General features: G+C 35.5%; 1 protein-coding gene across 12 annotated transcripts in view; it reads right to left on the bottom strand.

Annotated features, from left to right (window-relative positions):
- Positions 1-4,333: 4,333 nt before the first annotated feature.
- LOC143251946 (A-type potassium channel modulatory protein KCNIP1-like) overlaps positions 4,334-15,494 on the bottom strand; it is a 142,504-nt gene continuing 131,343 nt past the window's right edge. For 10 of the 12 annotated variants that reach the window (XM_076503376.1, XM_076503324.1, XM_076503360.1 and 7 more), the window contains 2 exons: positions 14,377-14,439; positions 4,334-7,098 (listed from right to left, as the gene is read on the bottom strand). In XM_076503376.1, the coding sequence (XP_076359491.1) occupies positions 7,051-7,098; positions 14,377-14,439 (111 nt within the window). In that variant the 3' untranslated portion in view covers positions 4,334-7,050. The remainder of the gene's footprint in view (positions 7,099-14,376; positions 14,440-15,494) is intronic. The other 2 variants (XR_013028777.1, XM_076503418.1) reach the window with 2 other exon arrangements.

Genomic DNA, 15,494 nt, shown 5'->3' with positions numbered 1-15,494 from the left:
TATCAATATCAGCACTTCCCCAGAGGGGATAATGTTCATTAAAGTCCCCCAGGATGAAAAAGGGAGACAGCAACTGTTCAATTAGAGCATCAAGGTATGATTCATCATAGGTCTCTCCAGGTAACAGATATAGAGAACCAATAGAAATTGTATGACCCAAGGAAACACGGATGGCTATGGCCTCCAAGGGTGTGCCGAATGGCAAAGACAGGGTGGGTACATGCTGATCAACCAACATTGCCATCCCTCCATGCACTCGTCCTTTACACAGCCTGTCACTTCTGTATAAAGAAAACCGCCAAAAAGTGACTGTATCGGCAGGCTTCAGAAATGTTTCTTGTAAAGAAAGACAAACAGAATGGTAGGAAGCAATCAGTGTTTTGATGTCAACCAGATTAGAACGTAAACCTCGACAGTTCCATTGTATCAGGGTGGCCATTTTTATTTACGTGTAGGCGAATTGGGTGGAGAGCCCTTCTGTTTACGACCACGTCTCTTTTCCTTACTGTCCTTATTCTAGGGAGGTCTATCGACCTCCATGGATCCTGACCTGGGTCGATTGAGCAGGTCTTTGCTGTTGGAAGGGGATTCAAGAGATTGAGGACGTGAACGAAAGATTGTTTTGCATTTTGGGGTGGGAGAAGAAGATGTATCCAAGGAAATGCCTGCACCTGGAACCAAAGGATGTGGATCTTGGGGTTTGATGGAATTTATATAAGGGACAGAAATAGGTGTTGAAGTTGATTCATCAACTTTTTTAACCATGAAGGTCAAAATACTTTTCATTTGTTTGGAGAACGATTCTTTAGGAGACACTAAGAGATATGTCTGCACTCCCACTGTAGTTGTGGAACGAAGTGCAGCAACCTTCCGAGATGAGGTGGTTGACAGCAATTTTCGAGCCTCAGGATAAGTAATGTTATGAATCGTTTTCAAACGCTGCACCTCTTTTTCTTCCAACCATTTAGGGCAAGAACGAAAGTAGGACAGGTGAGAGCTATTGCAAGTGATGAAATGAGGATCCGTTTCACACTCGTAGGCATCATGGTCTTTGCCACTACAACGAGCACACGTCAAGGAACTACAACATGACGTTTTCGAGTGACTGAACCGTTGACACTGCAAACATCGGAGAGGGTTTGGAATGTATGGCCGTACTCTGCAATTAAGATAATCTGCCTTGATGGCGGCAGGCAGACGTGGTGACGTAAATGTGAGAATAAGGACATTGGTCGGCACCATAATTCCATCTTTGTAAGTGGATATACGCCTCACTGCAGAAACTCCTTGGGTGAAGAAACCAGCGAGAATCTTGGACTCTGAGATATTCTTAAAATCCTTCTCAACAATAACTCTTCGTGATGAATTGAAAGTAGCATGAGGTGTAACCTCAATAGGTACATCCCCAATTGTCTTTGAATGCAAGAGAAGTTCACTGTGTTGAGATGTGGATGTTTCCACCAATATGTCAACAGAACGAAGCTTCTTTACTGACTTTGGAGAGCCAGCAAGTTCCTCTAGTTCTTTCTGAATGAAAAAGGGAGACATTTGCCATAAAGGTTTGTCTGAAAGTGAATGCAATATAAGAAAATGAGGTACAACAGTTGGTACAAATGGTGAAGATTGCTGTTCAGAATCTTCAAGACGTAATCGTTTACCTATAGACTGTTTTTTACTGTTTTATTAAGATTTGTAATTGGAGTATCCATAATAAAGAGAGGAAGTTTCGGTGTCCATTGACCCCACCCACCATGTAGCCCTAGGAGGGGACGCACTACAATGTCAAACAAGAACACTGTAGCCATGCCAAGATTTCGTGAGCACTATATCCAAACACCAGCATCAAATATAATGTCCACAACACCTTTTGAGAACATCCAACACTGATACTTGGTTGACCCTAACCCGAGTGGATCAGCCGATTGACCCAAGGGGGCCACCCCAAGGCCGCCCGTCTACAGGAATTCAAGGCCAAAGTGGTGTGTTAGGGTTGGACTCTTCAACCACTAGGATCCTCTCCTCCTCTTCACGGGTTGCCACACATAGCAAACACATGGGTAGATGTATAGATCCCAGAGGAAGTAAACTGAAAGAATGGAAGCTTGCCTGGGAGGTCCCCTCACCACGTACAGGAATCCACACCGAGGTGTTTGATATAGAAAGTACAAAACTTTTATTTACAATATAAATCCTTATAATCCCTGAGATACTATAAATACTTCATGAGTATTCTGGTTAATTGCGTTGTTTAAAATTAAAGATACATGATATGTTAATTGGGTTTTTCATATCGCAGGAATCAAAATTTGAAGTTTATTACCATAGCACCCCGCTCTTTCCCTGAACCACTGGTAGATTCACGTGTAGGCGGCTACGTGAATTTGTATGTTTGGCATCACTGTAAAATTATAAACTGTCGTTTTAGCAGTAAATATATTATTGTGCGTGGCCAGATAAACAGGTTGAACCACATGTAAATCCAATTTAAGTGCTTTCGCTTTAATTTAGTCAAAACATTAGTTTAACAACAATTACGTAGCTTATTTCACCTTCTGTTAACCATTGTTTTACGTAACGTTTCATGAATTCATAAATTTTACTGTTATAGATTGTAATATTTTTAATGCTGTTGTACAAAGTACAATACATCAAACCATGTGCTGAAAAATATCACTATTCTTTTCACTCCAGTAACAAATATTAAAAAAAGAGATGTAATTAGCTTTTATATTTATATTTATGTGGGTAATTACAACTGATTAGCGGAAAATTAGGCTTAGGGAGGGAAAGATTGTTGCTTTTCTTGGTATGTGCAGCTTTTACAAATAAAAGTTGTTTTTAGCGCACAATTCGCAAGTAAAACATAAAATACTTTTATTTCCATAATCTTGTTTATACTTAAATTATCAAAAAATTATGATATGACACACGGAGTTGAGTTTCACGTAGAGAAAACTAGTAAAAAATTGTGTAGGTTGAAATGTATTTAACATGAATTTAATATTCCATATTGGACAATGAATGTTTTGCTTTTAAAATATTATTGTTATTACGTATGACCACATTAAAACATTGTTGCTACTTTGCTAAATATAGCTTTATTTTGTAGTTAAAGATTCGTTATTCAATTAAGTTATTACAACCTCAAAGATTTTCACGTTAACACTTGAAATATAAATACAGAGATCAGCTTGTTTGTGAAGGTTCTTACTATTCTTAGTAATAAAACTAAAAAGTAAGTGTATGAATATCTAGCTGAAAACAATAGAAACTTTACCCGATGAATCACTTCAATCAGTCTTAGCAGTTTAGGTGTTCTATACATTCAATTATCATGAAAGTTAAAAACAACAGCGGAATAAAACGGGATTAATACAATGCAAATCTTCAATAAGTGAATCCTAAGAAGTTTCTCTTTGTCTTTGCACTACCAGGTATGTGCTATGATATATTTGTAATCACAAAAAGTGATATTCGTAACATTCTTCTGTGTATGTCAAAGACAAACGATATTTCATGTTTGCTGAGAAGAAATTAATTTTTTCGAGATATCACAACTTTTTACATCAATCAAGCTTATGTGTTTGTTTGGTTATTTTTAATGGTCTACAAGTTTGAAAATATCCACCATTAATTAACTCCTCCTCTTGGTGCACATGATACTTGTAATACACCTTGTTTCACTTCAGTATCACGCGTCTTCTTCTGTTTTGTACACCAGTAAACCAGCCAATGATTAAAGAACGCTATAAGAACTGAAAAAGAAAATATATTGTTTTGTTCTTAAGATACGTAAATTTTAATTAAAAAACCATTATTTCCAAAAATGAAAACTAGTTATATTTAAAGGATATTCTTGTTTCTATTAACAATCCTTTTCGTTAGTGCATAATGAAAGATAATAAACTGTGCCTGGATAAAACATTTGAGTAGCACATATCAATCAACTGAGTTAATACATGATACATGAGTTAATACTTGAGTTAGTACATAAGATTTCCCAAGGGATCTTCAAGAGATTATTCGTTGTATATCAATCTTGTAGTAGTAATTCTTGGCCTCTGTGTGTTTAGGTGTTTAGTTCGATCAAGTATACGAAATAACGTTTTGTATTTCAAGATCTAAGCAAAGATATGAATTTCTTTTAGCGAGGAATTAAAATTCTGCTATTTTCTTAGATTTTCGTGTAAATAATATACCACAATAGATCATAAAAGTTATAATAACACAGATCTGTTTACATCCATTAGTATTATTTGTTTACTATATCACACAAGTTTTACAGATTTGTTCAACAGGAATACTATTTAAATTATTACGCTGCTAGCTTTAGTAGTCTTCATTTTATTTATTTCACAAAACTGCTATACATTTTGATATACAGAAGTTATAAGTTGTCAAAAGTTGTATCGGCTCAAAGTAATTGGAAACAATTAAATTATTTTTTAATTACTAGTTTCTATGCAGAGATTTTGTCCATGATTTACAGTAATTACGTAAGGTTAACAAGAAAAAATTTGTTGTCACACTCGAAGAAAAACGATTAGTCAAGATATCAAGAACCCACACTTATCATACAGACTCGGTTAGGCCTTGTGGTAGATCTCAGTATTCCGTAACTACTGATGTAGTTCAATCTGATTTGATGCAACAAAATATTTCCCGCTCTTTACGCTGTTGGGGCGTTATAAGAGTGATAGCCAATACCTTAGTGTAGCGGATGGTGAGGTAATACTTGCTGACTGGCTGCTTTCCCTTTTGTCAGTAGTGCAAAATTAGGGACTGCGGTATGCCTTTGTTTCTTTATCATGGATAATAGATACAATCTAACATTTACTACATATACTTAAATCTGTAATCTGCGTAAGATCGGACTGTAATCTTGATAGCCTTCTATTTCAATTTTCCCTAGTTATTAACGCCTTTTTAAGCAAATAACTGCTAAATAATGATAATCGAGATACGAAACAACAGGATAAAGTAACTTTATTCATAGTACTTTACTAAAATGGACACTGGATGGGAAATATAAGTACAATATGTATATAAAGTATATAGGTATAGAAATATATACAAAGACCAATTTAAAATGACCTATGTTTCAGAGAAGTTTTTTTTTCTCTGAAAGGTAACGAAGAGCTTGTCTATTTTAGGGACTTTAATATTTTTTTGGATCATGCATCAATGCTTATAAATTGTTAGAAAGTTTGAAATCAACGTTTTGAGCGCCAAGTAATTTCAGATATAAGATACTATAGTGACAATTCTAAACCAACGTATGTCAACGTTTAGTGCGCAACTGAGTTTCACAGGCTTTAGTTTATATACTAATGCATTTATTTGTTTTATGAAAGTAATAACTACTATTAAACTTTATATTATCAGGTTGATAATCATGCTTTTCTGCGCCTTTCTTCAAATTTCCCGACATTCTTTGTTGTTCCATCAAGTGTAAGCCTCGATTCTGAAATTTTAATCACAGAATAGAAACATAAAAAATACGTTTGGTCTAACATCGAAGCTAAAATCCTAAAGGTAATTAAAAAGTCAGTATAGCCATCATTTACATTTTTATAGAAAGAAATCTGTTAACACTAAACATTTTCTGTAACCTGAATACCGATTTAAAGGTAACACAAAATTACACATACAGTATATTCAATACACTATCATACTCTTGGACATGTCTTTTATTGTGACACATAATTTGTTTAACTACATCAATTATATAGACGCTGAGCCATTAAAAAGAAACCTATGTATTTTTGTAATATTTAGCAGTGAAAAAGTTGAAAGAAATCTACATGAAACACTATTGATGTTTTTCTATAAAGTGATTAAATAAATTAGCTATACACTAAATAATAGAAGGGCAAACATACGTGGCAAATACACCTTTCCATTAAGCTTCACGTGCGTTATTACATGACAGCTCGAGTTAGGAAAAAAATATCAAATGCATTAGAAACAGAGCCATTTTTATTATTTCTAGAAATAACTCAATAAGTTCGTAATTTGACTGAAATATTTCACTTTTTGATAATTAGTCTGGTTATGATGTCTACATAATGCATGAATTTAACATTATTATGTTTTCTCAAAGAAGGAAGTGACATCTTAAATGATTAAAATTATTTTCACAAAGAAATAGCAACGAAGTTTCGTGCTTATTTCTCATCTTGTCAACCTACGTTCTGCCTACATTGGACTGGCTTTGTTAAGAATGTGTATTGTTGGTGACGTCACTAAGCATTAATAAAACTTGTATTTATTTCACTTAGTGAGTTTTGATAAAAATATTCTTAACAAAGTTTATACATTTCCTGTTTCTATATATGTGACTGTATGAAAATGTTAGGCAAAAGGTGCAGAGCTTTCACCTCTAATTAGAAAATACGCTGAAATTAGCTGGGGGGTTACAAACTTCTTATTTCGTATTTTTATTATAATATTATGTAACACAAGACGCGAACAGCTGCCTAAAAATTCTCGTTTTAATTGTTCAATATTCCTAGTATTTTAACGTAAAACAATAGTAATGACTTACGCTTTAGAACAGAAATACATCTTAAGAATTATTTGAAAATTATGTTAATCTAAGCTATTCAGTAATTATCCTTGACTTATATGATGATTATTACTGCTTAGAAGAATACGTTTCACTATAGAAGCATTAACTGGAATACCTTTATATCAATAATATTAGCTAGTCAGTTAAAAACTGACTCAGGAATAACCTTGAAAAAACTGTAGAAAAAGAAATCATAGTTAACGGTATTATGAACAAACATGTTGAAAAACACACACTTCGTTAAAATAGTTTTCACTGAACTGATATGTAACTGTGCTACCTTCCGGCACCCTTTAACATGGATATTTTCTGTTTTATGCGTCTCATCGCTGGAAAGGAAAGCAATTGGATGAAGACGATTTTTAACATCGACTTGGCACATTTCGTCTTAAGTCTGACCACATGTTGCCTGAACGTGTTTCTTTTCTTCCTCCAAAAAGATTGAAAGTTCTTGGCTGCAGGTGATATACTGTCACTAGTCATAGAATGGTGTCCAATAATGTAAGAGATTTCATCATATTCTCGTCCTGGAACAAAAAACATGGCTGTAATGTTCACTCATGTAAGTAAAAAAGGTTAATAAAAATGGCAAATGGACAATGCTTAATGGTCAACAAGACACATTTCTGAAGACACGTTGAAATAAATACTCAATATATTCTATAAAGAGTAAAGAGAATCAGATATGTGAATATTAATATTGGTTCCAAATTGTGTGTAGTGACGTCACATTGCGTCAGACCCACTACATATTCTCTCATAATAACAATTAACTAGTCTCTTGCGCCGATTCTTAAAAGTGTTTTCTCGTCAACAAAATGATTGTGTCTTCATGTAGACCTTTGTTTCTTTCTGACTAATTTATCGATTGCTGCTGTTGTCTATTCAAAATAAACACAGAGCTGTTAGAGAAAGATAAACATTAACCAGTTAGAGAACAATGAACATATCTGTAATTATTAAGAAAGAAGATTATTTAAACTGGAGATAAAAACACTGAAAACAAAAACATATTTTGATATATACTTAACACAATATTTCAACATAAGTCTGTTTTAAAATCTACCTCATCTTTCTTACCTTAAACCGCTGGTGAGTTTAACCAACAGCAAAACACAAGAAGCCGCACAACAAAAACTACACAGGTAACTATATGAAACTGAATTGTTAAAAATTCTATATAACACCAACGCTAGCCAAAGAAAGCCAAAAGACAATAAGCAAGTAAACAATATGTAAGCATAAATAAACAGATTGACTGACCAAATAAGAAATAATGGTTTTGGCTTAGAAACTAATCCTGTATAATTTTGTCACTATATAACGTTTAAAAGTATATTGAGTTAAAACTATAATGAAATTTAAAGGCGCAAAAATTACGGAAACTCAAGGCTGGGCATCACTTACTTTAAATGGCAGCTTGAATATTAAACACTGAAAACTGAAAAACAGGTAGGGTGTTTAACAGAAGGATCGGTGTTATGAATAACTTTTGAAAGCTTGAGGTATTAAGAGTTACTGTAAATGTTGTTTCTTAATAAATAGTTATGTATGAATATTAAATTACGAAATCTGAAACATTTGCAAGAGGCATGTAAGAACTCTTTAAGTGGATACGAAAACCAAACAAAACTTCATAGATACGAATTACATCGTCTAAAGTTGTTGATATGGGCTAGCTTATGGAAAGGCCGTTTCCAAACAAGCTCTAACAAACAGAAGAAGTCTGATAAAACCTATCAAATAGAAAACAAATCACTTAAACGTTCCTTTACAATAATAAAGATATTTTTCCAGTACAAAGCACTTCATATATAATTTACTCCTAAATATGTTTCAGGATTTAACATCCAAAGGACATTTTCCTTAATATATATATGTATCTATAACCATAAAATATTCAAACCATAAACCAAAACACATTAACTTGATTTGTTTTTAATACGCTGCACTTTTTATAACGGATCCTAGGGTACAAGCCACAGCGTGGGATTATAAAATGTATCCTAGGTTTTGGAGAAGAAGGATCCACTTTGCAATGGGGATACACCGTCTATCAGTCTTAACCTCCAATTCGCTAGTATCACATAAGAAAATTAGAAAGTAGGAGAGCGAGATGTGGGTGCTCAAGCCCACAACGTCACACATCTATATCGCTATGTAGTTGTACGAGATGCTCCTATAGAGCCGGAAATAAACTAACATAAGCTTCATAAAATTTCGATAATAACTATAGTAAGTACCCAATGACCTTAGAAAACGTGACTACGTAATTATAAACGTTATTCAATCATATCTAAGTAAGGCATGTAATGATGCGATACCAGTTATTGATAATAATTGGAGATAGAATTTAAAGTAGAGCAAAATGTCGATAGTGATTATTTACCTATATGGAGTTTCTTTTGCCTCCCTCCCTCACACAAAATTCTACAAAACTGAAAAATGTAATTATAAAAAAAAAGCAAATTTAAACCACTATTAGTTCAACTACTACCAAAAACATTATCCTTACATCCGCTAATCAAATGGAAATTGACGCATAGTGTTAAGCAATTACTGAGTGCTTTACCAGAACAGCTAAAGAAACAATACCTACACGCAGACACTTAGCAATGAATCACACATGGTAACCACACACACAGCTGCTAAACATGCTAAAAAAAAGTCAACTCAGAAGACAATACATACAAAACAGAGACCCAACAATCAAGACACAAATGAATGCTACAAGAAATAAAATAATAACGAAAATTAAAAGTTTTAAAACAAGAACAACTAAACGACAAAACAGAACTAAATAAATCTTGACCTATCTAAAACGATTCACCAAAGGTAAAAAAACAACAACACGTAAATATTCACCACTGGAAATCAGTGACACATATCGCATCCAAACAACAATTATAAAGCACTCGTCACAAACCAGACATGAATACTTCCTTCCATAACGAAGTTAATAAATTCGTAACCACGAACAAACATATGTACAGACCACTATTCCCAATATATATAAATAACATTAAAATAACAAACGACGAAACAAATAACAAAATAAAATAGGAAATGTGACTAAAGGAAGAACAGTAATAGTAGTTCGTCAAGCAATAAAAGCAACATAGAAACTTACTACATAGAAAGCTACATACAAAGCTCCAAGAGAAGATGGCATACAAGCCACCCTGCTTAAAAAAGGCATTAGGAGGTTGCTAAAAGATGGGAAGCCAGCTAATAAACTAAATAGTTACCACAATTATAAGGAATAATCAGTACCAAACTATCAACATTTGTGGAAATCAGTTCAAAATTACTCAAAGTACAAAATGGATTCAGAAAGTTCAAACAAACAACTGACCATCTAGTTAGACTCACAGAATCCGTAATAGACAGTGTTAACAAAGAAGAATGCACTTGAACATGTTTTCTCGATATCAAGAAAGCTTTTAACACTGTATGGCATAATGGTCCGAGGTTCCGTACGTCAGAAATGGGAACTACAACGTGGTATTATTCGCCCTTTATCAACTTAATGGAAAACAGGAAATGCAGAATAAATGTAGAAGGAACCTTTTCGAAATCATTTATTCAGGCAGGTATTCCACAGGGAGGATTGGTCAGCCCTATTATTTTCATCATGTACGTTAACTACATGTCTCTAAACAATGTGTCCTAGATCTTTGTCGCAGTTTGCAGATGATGTAACAGTACAAAAAGGTGCTTCAACCCTATTCATTGCAGCCAAAACATTCAACCTCAGTTAAATAGAATAACAGAATACTTCCAAATATATTGTGTTAAAATCAATGAACTTAAAATTCAATTACTCTTTTTTTTCAAAAATAACTACACACGAAAATAAGACCCGCCAGAAGTGTAAATAAATGGATAACTTCTCCAAACTAAGATATCAGATAAGTTCCAAGGTCTGACATATGCCACAAAATTATACCCAAACGGTATAAAAACTAAAGTTTGGCGGCGTACGAACTATTCAAGGAGTCTAACAGGTAATAATAGCGGAACAACAGCTGAAAACATAGAAAAATCTATAAAATATTCATACGAACAATAATAAATTATGCAGTACTATCTTGGGTGAATACTGCACCAGAGCAAATTAAAAGTAAATTAGAAATACTAGAGAAAACGTCACTTACAGCAGCATACAGAAACACTACCTGATGGACTTCTACGCAGTTCACTAAACTATTTCGTGAGGAAATGGAAAAAAGAATGATCTACTATGTGAACTCAACCGTTTCTGCATACATGATTAAAATAGTCGTAAATACATCTTCCCTATTAATATTTATATTAGAAATAAAAATAAATTAAGGCTACCTAAAAGTGGGCATAGATATCATAAATAATTTTAATTTACTAAAGCAAGTTTGTTTATAATTAAGTACTAAGATACACAATGGGCTATCTAGGGTCTGCCCACCACGGGCATCGAAACCCGAATTTTAGCGTTATAATTCCGCAGATTTGCCGCTGTGTTACTGGGGAAGCAATTTACTGTGAAAGCATTAAAAAAGGGTATTATTTGTAAATTCTGTTGCCGAAATTTAAAAATATTGAAAAATATAACTGGAACTGTTTGTGAAGTTTGAACTTTAACACAATCGAACAAAGTGAAAATGTACTTAACGAAAAGATGTAAGAGTAAAAGTGAAGACTAGCTAAACTCCAGCACCCTAATAGTAATTAAATAAAAATTGAATAGATATTAATCAGATGTAGGAGGGAGGAAAAAGTCTTTTGAATTTGATCCCTCTTGATATAAAAAACCTAAATACCAGCAATACCTGTGAATAAATATGCATGCTTCAATTTTATCTCAATACCGACAAGAATATCTTGCCTGCTCAGCTTCTTCTAAATTAATTTGGGCTTCAACTACAACATTCAAAAACTAAACCACCAGTCAAGAAGGGGGGTATAAAGGTTCAAAGTGCAATTAATCATCTCAGGTCACTTGACCAAAAGAAAGATTAGAGATCAGAGGCTCAGTTTATTCTGGTTCATGTACCTTCCAATGAACTAAGATTAGTCTATGATGTTCAAGTGCGAAAACAGAAAATTTCATCAGTGGATGTACATCAGTGGCGCACAAACTTTTTTGAGTCAGGGGCCACAAACAGACTTATCGTAACCGTTGGGAGCCACAAAAAAGTGAAGATTAAAATCGTCCCACAGTTGTTTCACACAAGATGGACATCACATTTAAGAACACACAAATAACGATTACATCAAATAGTTTGCATATTATTCTAAGAAATGTTATGATACGTCAACTATCACAAAGTTAGTGTGATGGATGGTGCTGCATGTCATCCACGAGCTTAGAAATGTCCGGCTTGATGTTTGACGTTGAAAGACGCAAGACTGCTTCCAGATGATCATCAGTCAGCTGATTGCGAGTGTTGATTTTGTTCAGTTTCATATGCAAGAAAGCCTGTTCGCAGCAGTACGTGCTGCCAAACATGCTGGTGTGTTCTCTTTCAGATTAGCAAATGTATCAGGCAACATTTTGTAGAAGTCAAGCAAACTGTTTTCTCGGTAAATAGCACGCAGTTCATTAGATGCCTGGAGATCAGTAAGTTAGAGTTGATATTCTGCTGACAAGTCATCCACTAACACACTAAACGGATCAGCAAAAAGTTTCGTCAACAATCTACATTGATCCAAGTCATGAAACCGTGAGTTGAAGGATTGAATCAAGGTATCTAGCTTCCCAACATAAACTTGTGTGTCAATGTCCTGATTCTTCTGCAGCTGTGACTGAAAAGTGGGAAAGTGCACGAAGTTGCCTGATGCTGCTTGCTGCCAGAACAACTGTAACTTTGTCCTGAAAGCTGAGACGTGATTTGCAAGCTGACGGACAAGCTGATTTTTGCCTTGCAACTTCAAATTCAGATCATTCAAGTGTTGTGTCATGTCAACCAGAAAGGTCAAATCAGCTTGCCATGCTAGACCAGTCATGGAAATCACTTTTGTGTCTTTGTTCTTGCTTTTGAGGAATTCTATCACCTCATCAATCAACTCCCAGAATCTTCTGAGTATCTTCCCTCGACTCAGCCAGCGTACTTCACAGTGATACACAAGGTAACCATAGTCTGAATCAATTTCTTCAAGAAGACTTCGAAACTGACGGTGATTGAGCCCTCGTGATTTTGATGAAATTAATAGTTTTCTTCACTAATGCTATCAGTGCCTGAAAACCAAGTTCTCTACTGCAAATGTTCTGTTGGTGAATAATACAGTGCAACTTCACCAACTGTCTGTTCTGCTTTCTTCGATGCTTCATCAACAGTGCAACCACCCCGCTACTTTCTCCTCTCATAGCTGGTGCTCCATCAGTTGTCACACTTACCAGTTTCATGAAATCCAATGAAACACTACTACACAGTCGTACTGTCTCTCTCCTCGAATAGAGCAGACCCAGTTGTCTGACCCTTCATGGAACCCATGCCGATTAGTTCCTCTGTCATATCAAACGATGACGACACACCACGAACAAAAACTAGTAGCTGTACTGTTGAACTGATGTCAGTCGATTCGTCTGCTGCCAAAGATAAGTAGACAAAGTTGGCTGCTTTATTTGTAAGCTGCCTTGTCACATCTGCTGAGAGGTGTGAAATTCTTCGTTGAACTGTCATACGATTAAAAGCCACCGTCTGTAGCTTGCGAACTGCTTCCGGACACAACTTTTACGATGCAGTAATCATACATTGCTTGACAAAATCATCATCAGTGAACGGTCGGCCATATTTCGCTGTCATCAACGCAATATCGTACCTGACCTCACATGCTGCACCTAAATCTGCTGACTGCTTTGAGAAAACGTTCTGCTGGTGATTCAGCGACCGCCGCCGAGATTCAATTCGAGCTGTTCGTTCATCACCGATAACGTTGTGGAAATCTTTATGATTCGACTCATAATGACGTTTTATATTGCACACCTTTGCAACTGCTACTGTCTAATGACACAGCAGACAAATCACGTTCTTCTGTTGTTGAACAAAACAGTATTGCGCAGTCCAATCATCATGAAACTGCTGGTTTTCGTAGTCAACTTTTCTTTTACGATTAGCTGCCATTTTTTTTACGAAATAATATCAAAACAGGACTCGTAGGTAAATCTCGAAGAACAATTGGAACGCGTGAGATCTTGTAATTACGGAAATATTACGTCATTGCGCCAATGATTAAATGCCTATGCATTAACGAGATTTGCTTATTAAATTTTCTTTATTGCTCGACACAAATATGGAACCATCCAGTATCTCATCTAATACATATTCTTCTATAACGCTTAATCTTCACGCAGGCGCGAACTCTCTATGTTTGACTTTTCCGTCGTGGGCCGGACTTTGAGCACCACTGATGTACATGAAAAGAACAAATATACCCCATCGAAACGTGCTTCGATAACAAGCGTTATTCACGTTTGACTCGGCATGGCCAGGTGGTTAAGGCACTCGACTCGTAATTTGGGGGTCGCAGGCTCGAATCCTCGTCATACCAAACATGCTTGCCCTTTCAGCCGTAGGGGCGTTATAATGTGTCGGTCAGTCCCACTATTAGTGGGTAAATGAGTAGCCCAAGAGTTGGCGGTGGGTGGTGATGGTTAACTGCATTCCCTCTAGTCTTACACTGCTAAATTAAGGACGGCTAGCGCAGATAGCCCTCGAGTAGCTTTGCGCGAAATTCAAACCAAACCAAGACATTGAAAAGAAAGTAGTTTTTCTGTCTAAGACATGATGCTATGACAAAAGTGAATAACACGTTATCAGGCTTACCTTTACACAGGTGTCCACAAACTCATCAAAGGTGACGACGCCATCTTTATTTTTATCTAGTCGCTGTAGAATAGAGAAAAAAGAAAAGGTGTCTAGTTTAAGGCATTACCTCACTGATTTCTTGTTTTTTAAAGTAAATTATTGTTTTTCACGGAGTTCTTCACACATTTGTGAGAAGAAACTGGTTTCATGATATGCAAAATTTTCGATACAAAAAAAAAGACATAAAATGATTGATAACCACGCCACCCACCCATGTCACTTTAACTGTCGTTAAATTGTATATGGCCGAATTTTGTTTATACGTTTTGTTTTTTTTACCAGATCCATAGGTATACAAGTGTAAATAATTTGAAATAGAATATTTTTACCTCTCCCTGCTTTAAATTATTTGCCGATGGTATCATCCGGGTGTGAAAATTCTTGGCTCACAAAATTTCTGGCCGAGAGTTAACTGGTTGGGATTGAGGTCGTAAAAGAAAAGAAACAAATATACTTTGAATCACGATGCTTAATGTAATACACCATAGTTTTAAATATGATCATACAATTCTTTCCGTGGTAGAGAAGAGGAGGTGGCCACATTTACCATCTAGTTTAATAATCGTGTTTAGTGCTGCAATAAACAAACACACTTGCTGAACACTTTCGTCTACTCGGGCGAATTGAGTCGATTTGTTCGACTAGATTCTTATCACTGTCACAGTAGTTAATTAACTGCATGCATTATAATGATAATATTTCATACAGACTACACCAAGATTGGACCTAATTTAATGCCTCATTTATTTGGGGAAATTTAGCTCAAGCAGAAGACAACCCATCAGCCAGATCTCAGCATGAACGTAACACGTGCACACTCATTAAGATCTGTTGCATATCCTACACTAATCTTATTAAAAAAAGTAATTGACTCACTTTATCAGGACCCGGCATAGCCAGGTGGTTTAGGCATTCGACTCGTAATCTTAGGGTCGCGGGTTCAAATTCCCGTGGCACTAAACATGCTCGCCCTTTCGGCCGTGGAGGCGTTATAATGTAACAGTCAATCCCACTGTTCGTTAATAAAAGAGTAGCCCAAGAGTTGGCGGTAGGTGGTGATGACTAGCTGCCTTCCC

This window comes from Tachypleus tridentatus, chromosome 1 (genome assembly GCF_004210375.1).
Source record: "Tachypleus tridentatus isolate NWPU-2018 chromosome 1, ASM421037v1, whole genome shotgun sequence".
Classification (NCBI taxonomy): Eukaryota; Metazoa; Arthropoda; class Merostomata; order Xiphosura; family Limulidae; genus Tachypleus; species Tachypleus tridentatus.
The sequence above is the reverse complement of the archived record's forward strand: the minus strand, read 5'-3'. Positions and strand labels throughout refer to the sequence as shown.